The 20,911-nt window shown below is 50.4% G+C and overlaps 7 protein-coding genes across 7 annotated transcripts; 4 read left to right on the forward strand and 3 right to left on the reverse strand.

Annotated features, from left to right (window-relative positions):
* Positions 1–338: 338 nt before the first annotated feature.
* On the reverse strand, positions 339–3,266 carry HO173_001542 (uncharacterized protein; the record flags this gene model as incomplete). The annotated part of the gene is made up of 3 exons (XM_037303481.1): positions 339–2,342; positions 2,394–3,175; positions 3,260–3,266. 3 exons carry the CDS (start codon positions 3,264–3,266, stop codon positions 339–341), a joined length of 2,793 nt encoding a protein of 930 aa, XP_037169203.1.
* A 636-nt stretch (positions 3,267–3,902) lies between these two features.
* On the forward strand, positions 3,903–4,874 carry HO173_001543 (uncharacterized protein; the record flags this gene model as incomplete). The annotated part of the gene is made up of 1 exon (XM_037303482.1): positions 3,903–4,874. The coding sequence occupies one exon, from the start codon at positions 3,903–3,905 to the stop codon at positions 4,872–4,874; it is 972 nt and encodes a 323-aa protein (XP_037169204.1).
* A 200-nt stretch (positions 4,875–5,074) lies between these two features.
* Positions 5,075–7,285, reverse strand: HO173_001544 (uncharacterized protein; the record flags this gene model as incomplete). Its single annotated transcript, XM_037303483.1, has 3 exons — positions 5,075–6,726; positions 6,813–6,909; positions 6,974–7,285. The coding sequence occupies 3 exons, from the start codon at positions 7,283–7,285 to the stop codon at positions 5,075–5,077; spliced, it is 2,061 nt and encodes a 686-aa protein (XP_037169205.1).
* A 479-nt stretch (positions 7,286–7,764) lies between these two features.
* Positions 7,765–9,277, reverse strand: HO173_001545 (uncharacterized protein; the record flags this gene model as incomplete). The annotated part of the gene is made up of 13 exons (XM_037303484.1): positions 7,765–7,866; positions 7,915–7,968; positions 8,024–8,086; positions 8,145–8,258; positions 8,306–8,322; positions 8,375–8,476; positions 8,526–8,545; positions 8,595–8,641; positions 8,697–8,750; positions 8,821–8,855; positions 8,909–8,971; positions 9,034–9,059; positions 9,117–9,277. The coding sequence occupies 13 exons, from the start codon at positions 9,275–9,277 to the stop codon at positions 7,765–7,767; spliced, it is 858 nt and encodes a 285-aa protein (XP_037169206.1).
* A 755-nt stretch (positions 9,278–10,032) lies between these two features.
* Positions 10,033–15,992, forward strand: HO173_001546 (uncharacterized protein; the record flags this gene model as incomplete). The annotated part of the gene is made up of 5 exons (XM_037303485.1): positions 10,033–10,106; positions 10,289–10,567; positions 10,618–10,715; positions 10,769–15,742; positions 15,796–15,992. 5 exons carry the CDS (start codon positions 10,033–10,035, stop codon positions 15,990–15,992), a joined length of 5,622 nt encoding a protein of 1,873 aa, XP_037169207.1.
* Positions 15,993–16,898: 906 nt separating this feature from the next.
* Positions 16,899–17,706, forward strand: HO173_001547 (uncharacterized protein; the record flags this gene model as incomplete). The annotated part of the gene is made up of 4 exons (XM_037303486.1): positions 16,899–16,955; positions 17,018–17,079; positions 17,259–17,385; positions 17,533–17,706. The coding sequence occupies 4 exons, from the start codon at positions 16,899–16,901 to the stop codon at positions 17,704–17,706; spliced, it is 420 nt and encodes a 139-aa protein (XP_037169208.1).
* A 756-nt stretch (positions 17,707–18,462) lies between these two features.
* Positions 18,463–19,998, forward strand: HO173_001548 (uncharacterized protein; the record flags this gene model as incomplete). The annotated part of the gene is made up of 2 exons (XM_037303487.1): positions 18,463–18,875; positions 18,933–19,998. 2 exons carry the CDS (start codon positions 18,463–18,465, stop codon positions 19,996–19,998), a joined length of 1,479 nt encoding a protein of 492 aa, XP_037169209.1.
* Between the last annotated feature and the right edge of the window lie 913 nt (positions 19,999–20,911).

Here is a 20,911-nt window from a genome sequence, read left to right on the forward strand (position 1 = left end):
CCTTCGCACCGTACGGAAGGAGTTTGCATGAACAAGTCTACGCAATGACCATCCACGCTAGCCTGTGAAGTACTCTGTCCAACATCATCCCCTATACTCATCACCAACGATAACAAGCTTTCAAACACCAGTGGACTCCGTAGCACCGGAAGCCAGTCCAGCGAGCTCGACCTCATATCCCAAACGGATGATTTCCGTCCCGAAACGTAGAAAGTCCTCGCGCTTTTCCGCACACGCCTTCGACGTCGACGTCGTAACATGCGTACAAATCCAGCTCGAAACACGCACCATATACCTCGATCCATAGTGTCTCGCATTTATAATGTCTCGCGAACGTTCTACTGCGTACCACTCTCGCCCTTCTGCAAACGCTTCACAGTCAGCAAGCCCTTCAACATAGTTAAATCTTCCCTCGCAGCCGGTACATTCTGCAACAGTTCCCTGATAACAAGGAACTCCGGCACACCCATCGCGACACCCGAGCTTGGGGCTTCCTTTAGGAGCTCACTCACCACGGGTGCACTTGCCAACTCGCCGAGCGCCTGGCGCGCGGCATCGATACCTGTTACCCCTACGCCTCCGTACTGTTGTTGCTGTGGTGGGTAGGGTGATGGATGGTGGGGCGGCATGTAGGCGTGTTGAGCTTGAGTTGGACTGCTCGCATATGGGGGCAGGTGTTGGGGAGCAGCGAAGGCGGTGGGAGAATGTTGGAAGCTTGGGTGTTGGCCCATGTTGGAGGCTTGAGCGCCGCTGCCACCGATGGGGCTGGCAATGGAAGCGGCGTCGTTGTGGCGAGGCGTCTGTTGAGCGGAGGGTGAGTTATTGAGCTTGACTGCGAAGGTGAGGAGGAGTGTGCGTTCAGGCCTGGGGTCTTCGATGATGCAATATTCAAGCATTTCGACAAAATCTGGCTTTTTTCCTGCGCCAGCATCGAGTGTGACGACATATGTATCCTTGACAGAAGAGACCGGACTTTTACCGATAACGCCATAGCGTTTGCGCTCAGTGAAGTAGGTGAAGAGCTTATCGAACTGGACTTGGGACTCAGCGTCTGAGTTCGGAGTCACAGCTATGACAATAACGTCTGTTGTTGTACTCCATTTGAGACTGCAGAGGTATTCTTCAGCGCGATCCGTAGAGATTCGGCCTTCGATGGTCAAGGAGCTTGGTATCAATGTATGCCAAGGCAGGGTAGCGCTGAGATCAGCCCCTGCAACGTGTCTTCCAGTGCCATGAAAGCTCGCAATGCCGGCCATAGCCAGCTTTCCATGCCAGATAGTAGAACCTGGTTCCGCGGTGTAGTCAATTGGCGAATATGGTTCTTCGTCTTCAGGCTCTTCATCCTTGAGAAGCTGGTCGATCTCCGGATCAGCTTTCACTCCCGATCCTTGCGCTTGCTGGATTATTGACTCTGAAGGTCTCGAGGCTTGGCGCGTACGCTGAGTTTCAGGATCCGGGCCTTTAACGCCTTGCCACACTTCCTGGATGTTGAAGTTGTTGGCTGATTTCCGCTCTGGAGCAGCAGACGCCCGTGGTTCGGCGCTTGTATCGACCACTAACGGCTGAGCGGTGGTGGCGGACCCAGCACCAAAGTTCTCTGGAAGCTCAACGGCAGCAGGACTTTGCGGGTTTTCGATCTCTGGACTCGCCTGCTTGGCGATGCTGGAGTCGATCTCCGAAGGCCTCTTCCTCAATGGCGCTACGAAGGCCGAGTCCATGCTGTCAGCAATATGAGATTCATCTTCAATAAGCTCCTCTCCTTTGTGAGTTCTCCTCATCCTTGGCCCCTCCTCTTGGATGAGCACATGTTGCTTCTCTGCCTCTTTCAACATTTCCTCCTTCATTTCTTGTAGCTCCTCGCTTGCCATGTCTTTTGGTTCCATTCTGGAGAAGTCGCTGGGTGAGAGTGATCCACTGAGCACACGATCTCTAAGGGAGGGGTTTTTTTTGGCGTTATGTGAGATCGTGCGGAATTTGTTGGCATATGCCTCAGGGGCTTTCCCAGTGCCAGACCAAAAATTCATAAAGATCGCTTGCTCTACTAGTAGTCCTAATTTATTACCAAACTCATCGACCTTCTGGCCCTTAGGCAAACTGAAAGCGCCTTGTTTCTCAGCTTGCTTAGTTAGATCCTTGAAGAGTTTGACCAAAGCCGTTGCAACCCTTTGCCGCTCATCACTTTGTAAATCAGAGGGCTGCTCAACAAGCTCCAGCTGTGGCTGGCCAGCTGTAGAATCTTTTTTTTTAGATGCCGGGGCGCCAGATTTGCGCCGAGACGGGGGAGGCAACGATGGCGTTTCGGTAATCGGACTAGTGATCTTGCGTGTTTTGCTCGGAGGTTCCTATGAACATATTAGTATGGAAAAAAAGGAATATACGCGTTTCGAACTCACTGCTTGACTGGGGCTTTGTGCTTCGGGAATGGGCTCTTCGGGCAGCTTTCTCTTAGTGCTTTCTTTTTTCTCTTCCGCCTTCTTCTCTTCAGGCTTCTTCTCTTCAGGCTTCTTCTCTTCAGGCTTCTTCTCTTCAGGCTTCTTCTCTTCAGCCTTCTTCTCTTCAGCCTTCTTCTCTTCAGCCTTCTCCTCGTCGACCTTCTCCTCTTGGGGCGGCTGTTCCACTTCGGCAGGCTGCTCGACCTGGGCTGGAGTGGGGTCGATGTCCATAGCATCATCGTGTATAGCACCATTCTCTTGTGTAATCTCCTTCTGGACTGCGCTCGGTCTGCCCGGTTTGCGTCCTTTCTTGCCCTTGCCCTTCCGTCCCTTCTTATTTTGCTCCTCGAGTTCACGCTGCCTCTGCCGCTCCTCCCATGGCTTCTCACCGCGCGCTAGTTGTGCCAGAAGTTCCTTGTGGTCTTTTGGGCGGCATTGCTCACAGTAATACTTTTCCGGTAGCTCATCATCATCATCTGACATTCCCATACACTCATTGTGCTGCCAGGCGTCGCAATTTTCGCAACATATCATCTTTCGTTCATCATCCTCGTCTTCCACCACGTAGCCGCAAATGCAGCGAATGATGGCCTGTTCTTCTTCTTCCTCGGGTGGCGGTGTTGGCTCGTTCTTTTTGGACTTGTTGCCTTTTCCACCCCGTTTTGGAGGCGTTGGGACATCTTCAGGCTCGAGAGCTCTGCTATGCTGGCCTTTCGTAGCTCTTCCTGATCGTCGCGTGCTATCTGTAGGACGCGAGTATTAGCCAAGACTTTGTTTTGGGAATGGGTGGGTCGTAAATATCATCAATAATTCAGAATTATGCTTACCTGCCATCTTGCTAACACACTAGACAATCTACTGCAGCTTTGAGGGCGAAATGGCTTATGTGGTCCACACGTGGGTGTGGATCTCACAGCTAATTCTAGGTGACTGAAGAATCGCAATACACAAAATGTGACAGAACACGAATTGCGCCCCACAGCCGGATCAAATCACTTCAACCCAAATCTGCGGACGTCCTTCCTACCAGCACCTGCGAAAGAAGCTCACTTCAAGCGACTCCAACCTCAGAAGCTGGCACCGAAATTTCTGGAATCAAGATTTCAGAAGTGACCGTGCGCCGTGTCTTTGTAGCCGTCGCACTTTGTCGTATGATTAGTGCTCTATCAGAATAGGATAGCAATGTCTTGTATGATAAGATAGCGACGTGATCGAGGGGCGGTATTTGCGAATGAGCAGAACGGTGGATGGTGGAGTTGAGCTTGTTTGTATGGGACTGGTGCCGGGACTTCAATTTACCCGGCAAAAAGGTCACATGATCAGCCCTGCCATGTGCCTCCGGACCAATCAAAATAGACCTCGGCTTCCGCAGGATTTATCAATATTTGCTGGACGGAGCACAGGTCATCACAGCCAGATATGCTCTTTAGCTGACCGCTACTTGCGTAGCAAGCTTCTAGCTTCTTCGCCATGGCAGACGTCCGCTCCCTCCTCCGCAATGAACGCGCTCAACGCCGAATAAAACACCCCCAAGCCTCATACTCAGCTACAGGTACCTTAGAATGCGCCGTTTGCCATATACCACTAAAATCAGACGTCGAAGTATGGGACAAACACCTCAAATCTACGCAGCACGCGATGCGGCAAGAACGACTACGATTGAGCACATCCCAACGCCCAAACAGCTCCAATCGACCAGAAAGAGCTGGAGAAGCAAGCAGTCGAGAAGTTAGCGCAGGAAGCAAGAAGCGGAAAGCAGACGATGGGGACGATGACTCGCGGAAGCGGACGAGGCCTGTCGTAGACGTACCTGGAGGCTTCTTTGACGAAGCCATCGAGGCCAATAACGCGAATACCAAGCCTGTTATTGAAGAAACGAACCTGCCATTGGAACGAGACGCAGTCACGAAACCACTCCAAGGCTTCGTCCGTGCGAACGGTGCTCCTCCAAACCTGGCCCCCATAAATCCTCTCACCAACCCCACAACCCAGCCGTCAGCAGCCCCCATTGACGAGAACGAATGGGCAGCCTTCGAACGCGACGTCGCTACTCCACCTCCAGATCCCTCTGCTCCCACTGCTCTCACAGCTGCTGCAACTATCACTGCTGCGCCTATGACCGCAGCCGAACTAGCAGCACAGTCCCGCGAGCAAGCCAGTTTGCAAGGCAGGGAAAGAAGAGAAGCGGAAGTGGAAGGGGAGAAAGAAGATGCCGCTAGGGCGCTGGAGGACGAGTTTGATGAGATGGAGGGGCTTGAGGAAAGGGTCAGACGGTTGAGGGAGAAGAGGGAGGAGTTGAGATTACGGAGGGCCAAGGAAGCTAATGAAAGGCTCGAAGACGGAGCGAAGGACGAAGAGGGCAAGCGTGCTGGCGGGGTGGAAGAGGATGAAGAAAGTGAAGATGAAGAGGACGATGACGGATGGGGTGCTTGGGGGAGGTGACACGTAACGTTGAGGATTTGATGTTCAATATGATAGTGTTTTAGCGGGTCTTTGACCACACGTCACAGTGACGATCTTATGGAATGGTATAATTTACAGGTGTATCAACTGAGGTTTTGCTCATGAGCGGAAATGAACATCGGATCTGATCTCTCATCTGGAGTCACTGCTGCGGCTCATGGCTTTGCTGTGATAGATAATCACTCCTCTTCCGCCATGTGTCCCAGTAGCCCTTCTTTTCCAACTCTCATAGCTCTCTGAACTTCCTCTTCGCCCTCGCGTAGCATACCCTTGCTGTATCTCAAAGCGCCGTTCTGCCTTCTCTTCTCTCCTTGTACCTGTCTTTGGCGCTCCGCCAGCGCCTCTTGCCTTCGCTGACGCTCCTGCCTCTCTTTGGCCTGAGCTTCTTGCTCTTCGAGTGAGATCTCAACTTTGGTCGGAGCGGGTGGCAAGGTAGATATATGTGCTTCTATCAATGGGTCTCGGATGGCTGGTCGTAGTGAGATGTAGCGGAGATCTGTCAGAAGGGTCGCTGGCAGGGCGTGGATCGTGATAGATTCGTTGAGTGCGTAGAGTGGAGTCGACTTCAGTAGCTTAATTAGGTCGGATTTCAGAGTGACTTCTGGAAGTTTGAGACGGCTGATATAATCGCGATACCATTTCTCCCGATCCTTGTCAGAAAGCTTGTTGTTGTGCATCTCAGGCTCTTTTTTGTACTTCCTCCGAAATTCAGGCCAGTAGAGCTTAGGCGTAGCATTCTTCTGCAAGAAGGCAAAGTATGGTATCTTCGGGTCCTTCTTCTCTTCTTTCTCTCGCTGTTCCTTCAAGCGTTGAATAGTATCCCGAGTCCATTCACCCCATACCTCCTTCCTCGATCGCATGTTTGGCAGTACTGTATAACGCTCTTCCTCCACGATATAGCCGGCCTCGATGACCTTCTCCCAAGTCGTATATGGACTGATCCCCTGGTCACTCAACATATCCTTGAACAACGCTTTTGCATCTTCTTCAGTCAGAGCCAAGCCTTCGGCGCCTTCTACCAACTCCGCGCCACCGCCGTCACCATACTCGCCCGGATCCAACCCGTAGTCTTGGCCCATGGCAGCAAGTTGAAACGCTATGTCGTCTTCATTAAATTCAACCGCTTGCTCAATGTTCTCGTCTTCTGTCTTTTGACGCTTGGATGGATTTTCAACGTCCTCGTCATCCGTGACTTCGACCTCCTCGTACTCTTCGTCGTCGCTATCTAATGCCTGTCGGTCCGTCTGTTGATTGGTAGCAAGGCTGGTTACCGGCGCTGGAGCCGCCGTTGGAGTTCCATTTGCAGCTGTTGCTAGCACGGTCTCTGCTTCAGCTTGCTCTTCATCTTCCATGTCGCCGCTCTCGCCGCATTCTTGTCTGGTCCTCTTTTCCCGTTCCTGCCTGTCAAATTCGGTCAGGCTTGGCAACACATTCGAAGGAATCCTCCAAAAGCTCTCATTCTTCTCAGGATTGTACACAAAACGTCTTCCAAGCTTCGTCTTCACCAATACCCATGGTTCGCATCCAGGGATATCGTATTTCGACTTGGATCTGTCTTTCGGTTGAAGCTTCTGTTGGTTGGCGTGTCCTCCTCTGCTACCCCCGCTCCCGCGATAATCGATTCTATTGCCATGTGGATGATTGCCAATGCCTCCAAACGTGGGAAGACCTCCACTGATGCCAAACGAATTGTTTAAACGGTGTCCGTTAAATGAAAGCCCTGTGATACCGTTCGGAGCTTGTTGCGAATACCGCACAGCGGGCTGCGGAGCCTGCGAAGGACGTACATATGTAGATTGTTTGGTCAAGTCATGGTGATAGTAAGCCTGGCCTAGGTCCGGCGGTAAGTTTTAGCAAATTGCTACACTTCATATTTGGGGGAGCAAGTTCAAAAAGCAGCTCTTGGATGTGACTTACCCGTAGGAGCTTTGTGTTCCGTCCACCCTTCCGGGAGGGGCGAAGGTTCCAGCCTAGCGGCGGGCTTGTGAGTTGACTTGAGCATGTGCGCTGCGGGCTAGTAGTTTGAATTGAGCCTGAATGTGACGAATCTCTTCTAATTGTGCGTAAAAGGGCTCCACTGAAGGGTGGTCCGGTTGTAGCAAGTACTGTTCTGAGCTGGTGAGAGCTGCCCACGGATTCGCGGCAACAGTGGTCAGGATATCGTCAGTAGGGGTAAGCTTTGGGTGCTTTGCCCTTTCTCGAGCAGTCAACCGCGGAGGTTTTGTTGCAGAGGGATCTACTACTGCTGTGGTAGCATCGGCGTGTTCAAGCTTGAGTTTTGCTCGAGCTTCGCCAAGCGATTTCTGAGCAGCGAGCTGTGAAGATGTTTTGCTGAGATGTTGTTGCTGTGACGAAGCAACTGCAAGCCTGGGAACTCCTGTGCTGTTCATCTTTAGCCGAGCAAGGAAGGATCAAGCGAATACGCGCGTTGGTGGCGGTGCACAAGTGTGAGGAAAGATGGGGCCAAATAAGCTTGGCAGTTCTCAGCCCTATGTGTAAAGCTTCACCAGCAAGCATAGAAAATCACATAAATTCACATTAGATCACATCAATTCTCGGTTTCACAGAGTCTATTGTCACTCAGTTTGGGCTCTCTATTTGTCTCTGTAGACGGGCTCTATGCAGCGGAGCTATCAAGCATTTGGGGTCTAGCAAAGCCCAGTACATTACAAGAACACCCAAACCTTGTTCTTGCCTGATACTTAGGCACTCATGACAGTACTTGAGCCAAACTCCAAGCAGACTCTGTGCTGGATTTGTTTTTTTTTTCTAGGGCCGCGGACCAGGATCACGTTTCCCAGTCTCCCATTTGATGCACACATCAAAGCCAGCGAGCGGGTGACATTCGCAGCTCTCTCGGTCTAGCGCCTCATGATTTGGAGGTTTCAGAGGAGGCATTGCCTTTAGCGTCGCTTTGGCTCTGGTGGCTATCATCTTCAAACAGATGATGTTCGTTGATGTAATCAATGACCTGTTCTTGCTTTCAGTATCAACCCTACTAGGCAGAGGGTTTCCGCACTTCAGCAGGGATTAGATATCTTATGGACATGTTCCTTCTTTTGAAAAGCCGCACCTATTACGGAAGTCAGCAACCCTACTTGCTTATATGATGTGAATGTCTCGCTTACCTTTGTACTGGATACATCGTTGGTGACTAATTGATTGACGACCCAGATGTTCTCTCGCCATTGCTTTTTTCTAGTCAATGATCATGCTAGGATGTGGCTCAACAGATATAGCCATGCTTACTGAAAGAGTCGCCAAGGAGTCTTCGATATCTGTCCCTGCCCTTTCGACTACTAGAGCACCGTACCGTGTCAAGATGTGATCCAAGTCTTGGTGTGACCACACTCCTGGCGTGGACTTGAAACATTGTTAGTACCATCCAAGAAATAATTGAAGATGCTTGCCATGGTCTGAATGAGATCTGGAGCAATGTTCAGCAATAGTCGATAGCTTCTTTGGGGAAGAACGCTCACCCGCGCCCGCCAAAAGAATTATGCGTGCATGCTTTTTTTCACCATCCACAGTTGTGACCCCTCCTCTTAGGACATTGATCTCATTTTCGGCATGGTCCAGTACTATAGGTATTTGAGCTAGACCCAGCCGAAGTAATCATGGAAGTCTTACCATTGGCTGTAGGCTGATACCTAATGCAAGTGTCAGCGTGGCAGACTTTCATTGACCATCAAATGTTACTCTTTCTGCATGACTTCCCAAGGGTCCACCATGACAAACCCCGAATTCTGCGACCATTAAGCTGATGGCATGAGAAGTAGATCAAACATTGTCGTGACGCACCTGACATGCTATCTCACACATGTTCAGTCGATGCTCTGCGCTTGCAAGTCCGGCCTGAACCCATGGATTAGTAATGCCGCTTCAACCCTTATCCGGAAGGGACCTTCTCTTAGAAGAGACCTACCTTTTTGTACGCATCGCTCACTGGTGAAAGATAGCCTGCATAAAATCCATTAACCCATTCGGGGTCGAATATTGCATATTGAACTTACCTCCTACGACTTCAAATTCCGTCCGGCTAAACTTAATGTAGTCGTTGGCCATTTCGAATAGACCTACATGAACTCTGAGTCAGCATATCTTCTCTAGATGTCCTATCACTCGATGGTCCACTTACGAAGATGGAGAAAAGTGACCGGAGAGCTGTAAAGACGTCAATGAAATAGATCATGGCGGTTTGAGTAGTGCTCCTAGACTGACAAGGAGCCGCATGCCATCAACACAACGGGTGTCTTGGCGGAATCACTCAATGTCTTGAGTCGGCCCTCAGGGAACGAGTAATTTGCGAGACTGGTGGTTGTCGCGGCAACGGCATGGCCATTGGGGTAGGCCACTCCATCCGTCTTCGGGGAGTCGCCCATACTTCGTATCTCAGAGCGGAAGCCCGGACTCGATTGAGTGTTGTTGACTTGTGCGAATCGCGGAACCCTGTGTTACCGGTCAGGGTTTGCAGTGACTTCGAGCACAACGTTTTCCGCCAAAAGTTCCGGAAGTTGTCGTTGGGGGAGTTATCTGCAGGAAAGTAGGATATTCCAAGAGATATCATAGGCCGTGTATGAGTATGTAGGAGTTTATGCCAATTTCGAGGACGGACTGAGAAACCCGAGTCATATGTTCGGCTTTGATAGGCAGAAATTGAGATTTTTCGATATTGGGCCAAATGATTTTGCGAATTCTATCCAAACCATGCGACTCTTTTCGCTGCCTGCGTATGATTGATTTGAGCAATGATTGCGAGGGTGATGGAAAAAGAAAACTTGAAGAATGTGAATACTCTACGTACTTGTAGTAATAGTAAGGCATCTTGTTGCATATCAGTTCCCGTGCAGGGTTCAAAGACTAGCGTTTTTCAATTTAGCCGAGGCTATCCAGGCGTACTTCATCCTTGCCTGCGAGCTGCGAGTTTTGCTGTCACTCTCACAGCATATTGGGCATTGACCATACCAATCAACATACCATACCTTAGCATCTACTTCACATTATCACTTATTGGATCTACATTCAACACACAAGTACCGCCACTCGCTAATGGCCCGCTAGAGCCGGACATGTATTTAAGGCTTGTGTAAAAGTCTTGCAAGATTCATCTCTCCGCTTATGGAGGGTTGAACCGCAAATGGTGCCAGCTCCTTCCTCCAAGTTCGAAGCCTCTTTCGACAACACCCCATCACATACTTCTTCCATATCTAGGTAGCTACACCTTCTTACCACTTTGATCATCCTTCCTTCACCGTCATTTCAAAACTCTACGAGTAGCAGCAACCGTCCCCCTCTCCCCGCACTATCAGACCTCCACATCATACATAGTTTCCGTCCTCTTGCAAGGGCTGCTTCAGCCGTCCACTGTACGCTCAAATTCTCATGTCTTCCAGGGTGACTCGCTCTGCAACGAAGCTTGCTGCAGAGTCCTCGCCGGTAGCAGCCACCCCCACGAACACCTCGGCCGCTGCTGAACCACGGCCTAAGTCCCGCAAACGCAAGGCTCTCCCAGATCGCGACTCTAGTCCTGATAAAGCAGCTGATACCAACAATCCTACACCTCCTAGACGAGCAAAGAAGCAAAAGCTAGTTGCCGAGACGTCGTCAACGCCAACGCTTCCAAGGTCTCGTCGGCGAGGCGCTCAGCAGCCGATCACCATGGCAAAACCAGGGTACGTTAGCCCTTAGTATTCGTTGAGAACATTCTGCTTATTTCAAGCAGTCCCTCATCAGGTAATACCGGTGAAAAGGAGAAATCTCCACCCACAATACCCGATACGTCTAGGCGAAAATCGAGTCGAAGCAAGAAGTCTACTCAAGGTCTGCCCCACCAGTCTTCTGCTTGGCCAAGAGCTAACCTTTAAAACATCTAGATCCAGAATCATCGTCATTACCTACTGCTTCCACGAAACGCTCAAAGAAGGCAACCACGAAGAAAACAGAGGACGTCGTGGCGAAGGGCCCAGACGAGACTGCAAATGATGACCCCAAACCTATCGTGGAACCTCCGAGGAACGAAGACTCCAGTGATGATGATGATGTTGACGGGGAAGCAACGGCCCGGAGAAGATTTGATGAGGAAGATGATGACGAGGGCGATCCGTTCCGGGGAGGCTACCTTGGTGGTAACGTACCACACGCCAGCATGTCGAGCACTTTACGTGCCTTGAGCGGCTACGTTTCTGGTGTGTCACAGCGGCTACGAGACATCCTGAATAATCTGAGGCAGAAGGATGACCCTTCCGTGCAACTTATTGCACTGCAAGAGCTCTCGGAAATCCTCCTTGTCTCAAACGAGGACAACCTATCAGGCCACTTCTCTCCCGACCAATTCATTAAGGAGCTGGTGACCTTGATGCGGCCAAGCGAATATGGAGAAGAAAACCCTGAGATGATGCTGCTGGCCTGCCGCTGCATAGCAAATCTAATGGAAGCTTTGCCTCCTTCGACAGCTAATGTCGTCTATGGTGGTGCTGTACCTATACTTTGCGAGAAGCTCTTGGAGATACATTTCATAGATCTCGCTGAGCAAGCCCTGAGTACGCTGGAGAAGATCTCTGTGGAATTCCCGTCAGCCATTGTCCGTGAAGGAGGTCTTACTGCGTGTTTGGCTTATCTCGATTTCTTCGCCACGAGCACCCAGAGAACCGCTGTGACGACAGCTGCAAATTGCTGCAAAAACATTCCGCAAGACTCCTTCCCCGTGATTAAAGAGGTCATGCCCGTATTGCTGAACGTTTTGTCAAGCAGTGATCAGAAGGTGGTAGAACAAGGATCCATATGTGTCTCGAGGGTTGTTGAGAGCTTCAAGTATCAGCAAGATAAGCTGGAGGAGCTTGTGAGCATTGATCTACTTAAAGCTATCCGTCGACTCCTGCAGCCTGGAACCACCAACTTGATCGGGCCCAACATACACACTCAGTTCTTGCGGGTACTCTCCATCAGCGCCCGCGCTAGCCCTCGCTTGTCTGCAGAACTTCTTAAGATGGGTATTGTCGATACTCTGTACCAGATACTGACTGGGATATCACCACCTAGTGGTCTCAAGGATGTGGCCTCCCAAATCGACAGTGTTTTCATCATGCAAGCTTTGATCCATCGTCCACGAGAACAAATCTCCGAGACCCTCAATGTCATATGTGAACTACTACCTGAAGTTCAGACCGAGAGGCTGTCTTTCCAAGAGGTTTCACATGACGCAGGTTTAATAGCTGACGGAACAATGTCGCACGTCGACCGCGCCTCTAGGAGCTCTCACAACTCCAAGCGAGTCGAACTGCTCAAAGGCTGCAAGGAAGAATTGAAGCGTTTCGCGATTGTTCTATTCCCTACACTCACTGATGCCTACTCAAGCACTGTCAACCTTGTTGTCCGTCAGAAGGTGCTATTGGCTCAGCTTAAAATGGTCTCAAATCTAGACGCCTCCATATTGGAAGACGCTCTTCGCACCGTACCTTACGCTTCTTATCTTGCATCGATACTTTCACAAGAAGATCACCCCTCGTTGGTGACGTCGGCCTTGAAAGCCTCGGATCTCCTTCTCAATCGGTTGTCCTCAATTTATGGCTACCAGTTCTATCGTGAGGGTGTTATGGCTGAAGTCTCCAAGCTCGCCAGCAAAACTATGACGACGATCGAGCATAAGCCAAAAGTTATCAGAGCAGATCCAAACACAGAGCCTACGGGTCTACAGCCTCCTGCTTCCAAAGCTCCCGCGGAGCAACCCAACGACAAAGCTGCAGTTGATGCGCCCTCTGAAGATGATAGTGACCATGGTGAAGATGACGAGGACGACGATGGTAACGATGATGACGATGATGAGGAACCCCGTGATATCCGTGAAGACATCTCACCCTCCCCGTCTGACTCTTCTTCGTCGAGCCAGAGCTACCCAATGCACGCTGTTGCCAGTGATCACGATCTCAACGTTCTTCGAGCCAAGAAGTTTCTAGAGGTTCACGAGACCGCAGAGGGCAAGACCATGCGTGACAGAGCATCCGCGATTTTGGGGGAGCTTACGAATCTTGCTGCCGATATCGAGAATTGCTATTCGGTTGACGAGACATGTGACGGAGCAGAACTCTTCACGAAGCTATCCAAACACTTCCAGGGAGACGCGTTGGAGACAATCACGAGCTCCGAGTTGCTACATTCGGAGATTGTTCATGTTCTTTTGGATGTTTTCAGCAGCTCTGCAGATAATATAAGCGCGAAAGCGAGAACAACATTCCTAGAAGTTTTCATGACCGCACCGACTCAGACCTCAACAGTTCAAAGCGTTCCACCAACGCCGTTCAGCGTCCTCGTCCACAAGCTTCAAGATCTACTCAGCCGTGCGGAACACTTTGAAGTAGTAACAGTGCACCACAACGCACTTGACAATAATCGTAGCAGTCCAGCTGCGATGCTATCAAAGCAACTGCGCTTGAAGCTCATGGCTGCTGACGACGATGCCGAGATGCCTAGGCCATACAAGAACCTCATGATCTCCATACACGCTATTGCTACTTTCAAGGCCCTAGATGATTATTTACGGCCGCGAATCAGTCTCTCGGATCGACCGAGGAGCGCTAGACATCGTGAAGGAGTTTCAAATGCTTTGGCCGCTTTCGCTGCTGCTGCTGGAATTCCTAATCCTCATCATAGGCTGGCAGAGCGGGGTGGCACAGCCACTGGGGATTCACCAGCTCATCCGACACCGTCTGATCCTGCTACACCAGCTCGAGCAACACGTAAAGGACCCAAATCCAAGAACGCACCGGCGGCTTCTGACTCAACTCCGGCGAAAGACAAACCGACATCTGCACGTCGGTCAAGCCGAAAGCATCAACCTGCGGATCATAGTCCGCCAGACGCGCCTGCTCCAGCTCCTGAACGAATTCAGAGCCCTTTGGAATGCGCAGACGAGAGACAGATCTCTGATGAAGATGATGTCGACGACAGCAGCGCCTTAGATGCTATCGTTGACGATTTGGAAGATGGTATAGAAGGCGAACAGGCACCGGAACCTACTGCAGTCAATATGGAAATAGCTTCAACAGGGAAGGTTACCGCTCGAAAAGAAGATGGGACACGGGTCGCAACTCCATCCCAAGGTTCTGTAGCATCGCTGCACGGTCCTCCATCCGCCCGTAGTCGAGAGTTGCTAGCTGCTGGCATCAATTCTTCTTCGTCAGGTCGTGCCATGTCCTACGCAGCAGCAATTCAAGCAGTGCCACAGGATTGGCATATTGAATTCAGCATCAACGGCCAACCGCTATCCAACGAAACGACTATCTATGGAGCGGTCCTCAACGATAAGTCAGAGCCCGCAGATCCTGCTCCGCGCAACATATGGTCTGCCATTCACACCGTGAATTTCAAGCGAGTACCAGGGCCTCCACCAGCCGAGTCAACCTCCCTGAAATCGCTCACTGGGGCAAGTGCTACGGCGGAATCCAGAATGCCCCCGTCTCTACATGAGCATCCAGCTACATCGACAATCCTCCGACTACTCAACATTCTCCACGAGATGAACGCTAATTTAGACGATGTCTTAGATGATAGCAAAGCAAGTGTAGATGTTAAAGCGGAACCAGTCGCTCAATTTGTCAACACTAAGTTGACAGCGAAGCTCAATCGTCAGCTTGAAGAGCCCTTGATCGTTGCAAGCAATTGTCTGCCTAGCTGGAGTGAGGACCTTGCACGTCTTTATCCATTCCTCTTCCCGTTCGAGACGCGGCACTTGTTCCTACAATCGACGTCTTTTGGTTATGCACGCTCGATGACTAGATGGCAAAATCAGTCAGCAGAAGAGAATCGACGAGAGCGACATCGTGATGATCGTCCATTCATGGGACGTCTGCAGCGACAGAAAGTCCGCATATCCAGAAGCAGGATGCTCGACTCGGCAATGAAAGTCATGGAGCTCTACGGTGGATCATCCAGTGTGCTCGAGGTAGAGTACTTTGAAGAGGTCGGGACTGGTCTGGGTCCTACGCTCGAGTTCTACTCCACAGTATCGAAGGAATTCTCAAAAAAGAGTACTAAGCTTTGGAGAGAGAACGACGCGAACGAGAACGACGAATATGCGTTTGGAAAGCTAGGCATGTTCCCCGCTCCTATGAATGCCGAGAAAGCAGATAGCGAAGCTGGCAAGAAGATCCTCAACGTGTTTAAGATGCTTGGCAAATTCATTGCAAGATCCATGCTCGACTCTAGGATCATTGATGTCTCCCTTAATCCCACCTTCTTCCGCACTGGTGATCAGCCTAGCACTGTTCCTTTGTCATTGGGAGCTGTAAAGACCGTGGACAGCCATCTTGCGAAGAGCTTGAAGCTTCTAAAGCAATACGCTATTGCTAAGAAAGAAATTGATGGAACATCTTACAAATCGGCGTCCCAGAAGGCCCAGGCCGAACGCAAGGTCGTCATCAATGGAGCTCACATCGAAGACCTCAGCTTGGATTTTACTCTCCCTGGGTATCCAGCTATTGAGTTGCTACCAGACGGTGCTAACAGGCCCGTGACTCTTGAAAATGTTGCGTCTTACGTGGAGAAGGTCATTGATATGACTCTCGGCAGCGGCGTGCAACGACAGGTGGATCATTTTCGACTGGGATTCTCGGAGGTATTCCCCTACACAGCTTTGAAGGCATTCACGCCGAGTGAACTGGTCATGCTGTTTGGCCGAGTTGAAGAAGATTGGAGTATCGAAACACTGCTTGATTCGATCAAGGCAGATCACGGCTTCAACATGGATAGCAAGAGCGTCCGCAACTTACTACAGACCATGAGTGAGCTCTCAATGCCCCAACGACGGGACTTTCTCCAGTTCGTCACTGGCAGTCCCAAACTACCTATAGGTGGTTAGTACACCCTCCTATCTGGCTGTGCGAGTTCTTCTGACTTTGATGCATAGGTTTCAAGAGCCTTAACCCCATGTTTACTGTGGTTTGCAAACCGAGCGAACCTCCATACACGTCTGACGATTTCTTGATCTCGGTGATGACTTGTGCGAACTACGTTAAGCTTCCGGACTACACGAACATCGATGTTTTGAGGAAGCGACTTCTGACTGCTATACAAGAAGGGCAAGGGGCGTTCCATCTTTCGTGATACCTGGCTGAAACCCTGAGCGTCTTTTACCTGGGATTGCAATTTGTTTCGGTCGCATGCATTTGAGGAGTGAAGAGACTGGGAAGAAAGCAATGGGTGCCGTATACCTCAACCACATCTTCTACCACTACATGGTGTCAAGATTGTCAGGCATGTTGCATGGGGTCCATAGACGATACGGTACTACCCATTTAACTGATGCGAGCGAAAAGGACCCGACTATATTGACTAATGCATGCACAAAAGACCCGACTGGTGTGCTGGAAACAATTTAAATTTCAAGGACCTTGTTAGCTTAAGTACGTAGATAGCTTACTACGCGACTCATGAAAGCTTCCTGCATCTTGTTCTTGTAAAACTTGCGATGAATACTTACCCTCTTGACGACAATGAAGAATTGAGTGCAGCGTAGGAAATCTGTAAAGTAGAGTATGGATAGAGATTGACACAAATTGCCTAGCTCGCGGGTAGCCAAGAAACCGGATTGGCACTCGTACCAAAATATCTCCTTTGTGCGAGACTGCTTTAGAGAAGTCGCTATGTGAGAAAGATTGTCTTGCTTATTCTCTATAATTTTGAAACCAAAGTCTTATCACGATAGTTTAACCACAGGGCGAGTGAAGTGGATTCAAAAGTGCGACTCGGGTTTTGTCACGTTTAGATTTGAAGGCTCGCTAAATTTGCAGGCCAATCCGGGGGTTTTTTGCTACCCGCGAGCCTACTTAGTTAGGCACACCGATGCCAAGCCTTGATGACTCCGCGACATCCAGTATCCTTCCCTCGTTCCACCGAAATCTACCGGAATCCGAGAAATCTCACCGACTCCTTTCTGGCCTGTACCCTCGCTACTCCCAAGCCCACCTCGTTCTTTGAGCCCTCCCCCTCTGCCAACCACAGGCGCCCACCATGTCAGATGCTAAAGAGCTCACGTACGCGGACGTACAGTCTCACAGCGGGAAGAAGGTTCGTGGCCCACCCTTACTGAGACCAAGGATCGGGGTTGATGGGATCTGATCGGTGGATAGGATCTCTACGTTGTCGTGCACGATAAGGTCTACGATGCCACGAAATTCGTGGATGAGCACCCGTATGTGTTACTCCTCTCATTCACCGCGATATGGCTCCCTCTCCTCCCTGTCAGCGGCCCTTGAAGCCATGACCCCACTACGCCGCTACTTTGTCCAACTGAGGATGAAGGGGGCCTCGGGCCTGCATCTCATTTTGCTGTGTTTGTTGATGAGGAGGTTGGCTGACGAACTGTGACAGCGGAGGAGAGGAAGTGCTTCTTGACGTGGGTGGCCAGGACGCAACGGAAGCCTTTGAGGATGTGGGACACAGTGATGAGGCGAGGGAGATATTGGATGGGCTGCTTGTGGGAGATTTGAAGAGAATGGTACGTTACTCCCAAGCTCAGGGGTCGGACTCCCGCGCTGTCCTTGGGCTCTCCACTTTCAACAACCTTTCAGGGTTTGGCCCAGCCATTGCTTCATCAACCTACCATGTTCAACAATGCATTCGCTGATGCAGTTCGCTTTTGCAGCCGGGCGACCCAGCCCCCTCCGGCGCTGCTGCCCCAGCAGCATCAACAACCACAGCAAGCAAGTCAGAAAGTGCAGGCATGGGCGTCGGTCTCTACGCGCTTGTGCTGGTGGGAGGTATCGCTGCATTTGGAGCATACAAGTACCTTCAGATGAACTCGGAATCGAGTAAGTAATTCAGGCTGGGGATTGCTTTCAAACAAAGGAACCGTGTCTATAGATTCTCTTGAGAAGGGAAGGCGCAGAGCGAGGAGGGAGAAGGTTAGACAGATGTTCATTCTATTTTGTAACGATGCTGCTATGGTTAGAAGCATTGGTGGAGACTTTCAACAAAAGACTTCTGCGCAGTGTTATATAGTTCCATGCTTCATGCACCATTGAATGCCATTTTACATTGTGGTGCTCCTTAACTGGCCACCGCTGCCTCGTTATCGCAGGCTGAACCAGCAGAGAAGTGCGCTTGGGATCCCCCGTCGAGGCTGCGTCCTAAGTTTGAGATGGCCTTTGCGAGGCGCTTTGGTTGTTCAGGATGTCTCTTCGCAACCTTTACCTACTTGTTTGGGGTACTGCAAATGGAATGTGAGAGAATGTTTTCGCAATACGAGGGCAACGGCCGGCACTGAGCTGTGGCATGTGAGGGAAGGTGATCAGATGTGTGCGGTCAATCATGAAGCGGTGCAAGTCTCTTCTCTGGTGAATAAAGTACCTTACCTTACCGGCAACTCTAGCGCCATCCAAGTCCCGGATCCCGGAAGATCGCCCGAGAGTGTGGGGTTCATTTTCCCCGCAAATACAGTAGAGATGGCATTCTGACTTCATGCTCTTTTCCTCGTACATTTGTTATGGTTGGAATCATTCTGGGATATATGAGAAGATTCTGAGAGGAATTAATCCAGTGTTTTTTCTGCTCTGTCCTTAATTTTGTCTGCGCAATGGGTCTAAACATACGCCAGGCGCCCACTGCCGCTAACCGCGCTCTCAATCTCCTTCGAACAGTTCAATATACCCATCCCCCCAACTGTCCGTGTCATGCAAGCCCAGGCCATTATCAACCTACACCTTCAATACTCAACCATGCAAAGCGATCACTTGCTACACCTGTCGACTCGTCAAGGAAGAGAGAATATGCATTCGAAATGGCAGCCTCGAGCATCCGGTTTGGACCCGGATGCACGAAGGAAGTGGGCATGGACTTCAAGAACATGGGGTCTAAGAGAGTATGCGTAGTGACAGACAAGACCGTTGGGAAGCTGGATGCTATGCATCAGGTTGTGGAGGGGTTGACAAGGGAGGGGGTGGAGTTCACAATATATGATGGAACGAGGGTAGAGCCCAAAGACAGCTCGTGAGTGGGGAATCATTGATCACTTCGATTGAGTTCCTGTTGCTCAATGGAACACAGTATCAAGGATGCGATCAACTTCTCTAAGAACTATGGGCCGGACGCTTTCCTCGCAGTCGGAGGAGGCAGTGTCATAGATACAGCGAAACTCATGAATCTTTATACGAACTTCCCCAATGCTGATTTTCTCGACTTCGTCAATGCTCCGCTGGGTAAGGGTCTGCCAATCACAAAGGCGCTTTACCCACTGATTGCTGTTCCCACCACCGCCGGCACTGGATCAGAGACTACAGGAACCGCCATATTCGACCTTGTCGCCAAGAAAGCAAAAACGGGAATCGCGCACCGCGCTCTAAAGCCCACACTGGGCATATGTGATCCCCTAAACACACGTACCATGCCCTCTGCAGTCCATGCATCAACAGGCCTCGACGTGCTTTGCCACAGCCTCGAGTCATGGACCGCCATCCCATATCAAACTCGAACGCCGCGGCCAGAGAATCCAATAAACCGGCCTGCATACCAAGGGGCCAACCCCATCTCTGACATATTCTCCCTTCAAGCTCTCAGAGCAACCGTCAAGTATCTTCCTCGCGCGGCCAAAGACCCTGAAGATCATGAAGCCCAATCAGAGATGCTTCTCGCCGCTACCTTGGCCGGCGTAGGTTTCGGGAATGCAGGTGTTCATCTGTGCCATGGCATGAGCTACCCCATCAGCGGGCAGAATCCGGGTTACAAGCATGCGGGCTACGTGACCGATAAGCCCATCATTCCCCATGGCGTCAGCGTGGCCGTTACAGCACCTGCAGTCTTCAGGTTCACAGCCGCCTCAAATCCGGAAAGGCATCTTGCAGCTGCCGAAATCTTTGGGGTGGACACTAGTTCCGTGAAGAGGGAAAGCGCGGGAGAAGTACTTGCGGAGGCGCTATCGAATTTTCTGGTGGAGTTGGGTGATCAGCCCAGAGGGTTGAAGGCATTGGGGTTTGGAGGTGGTGATATAGATGGATTGGTTGAAGGAACGCTACCGCAGAAGAGGGTGCTGATGTTGGCACCGGGCTTGAGTGAAGAGGTGAATGAAGAGAAAGAGCAGTTGAGAGGTCTTTTCGAGGATGCTTTAACATATTAAGATGGATTGAGGGGATCCTTGTACAAACGATGCTGTATATATGTTACGAAATCTATAACCATAGTTGCACGAAATCTAAAACACTCACCATGCCGTTTTACCACAAGTAGAGTTCTAATGATCTTGACCATTAGACTGCAACCTCCCAAACGTGTCTCGCTTGACAAATGCCAGCAAAAGTCCGAACCCTCCGCCTCCTTTGGCCGCCATTTGACATCCTTACTTTACGTCAACGCGGTGGTCGCAAAGAGTCAACACTAATACCCTCATTGAATCCGATACCACCGTATCAAAGACGGAGACGTCGAGGTGGGGTACTGCAGAGAATGTAGTATAAAGTAGCCTTTAAAGGCGCGGTGCTGGAAAGTAGGTGACCAAAAAGTTTCGAACTTTTCTCATTTGACCTGCGAGGCAGAGATACGTAGTAGTAGAAGTCCTACAGTTCGGACGCGGTGACAGAAAAGAACAATAAGTTAAGTTTTTTTTTTTTTTTTTTTTTTTTTTTTGGTAAATTATTTTCTCAGTCTTGTCTACGGCCACATTTCGGTGGTAAATCTTTGTTTCAGCATTTGTCTCAACGGTCTTCCTTTCCATAACCTCTACAACGTGGTCCAGCATTCATTTCAAGACTACGTCGCCTTCATTCGCCGTTGCCAAGCCTCGAAATGACCCATGACTTCCAATGAGCTGGCTCATGCGAGGAGAGCAGTAGCTAGGAAATTGTCAATTAATCATAAGTCTATTAACCAAGCCACGTTGTTGATGTTAAGCTATTCGTGAAAGGCATTAGCAGCAACGCCGCGACTTTTTTCGGGTTAGAACCCTGAACACTTCTCCAAGATCCCAAGTAATTCCTTCTTCCTCCCCACAAAGGGTGAATGCCCTCCACCTATCTTCTCGACCTTCCAACCTT

Source organism: Letharia columbiana (assembly GCF_014066305.1).
Source record: "Letharia columbiana isolate WasteWater2 chromosome Unknown Sc0000003_s0, whole genome shotgun sequence".
NCBI lineage: Eukaryota > Fungi > Ascomycota > Lecanoromycetes > Lecanorales > Parmeliaceae > Letharia > Letharia columbiana.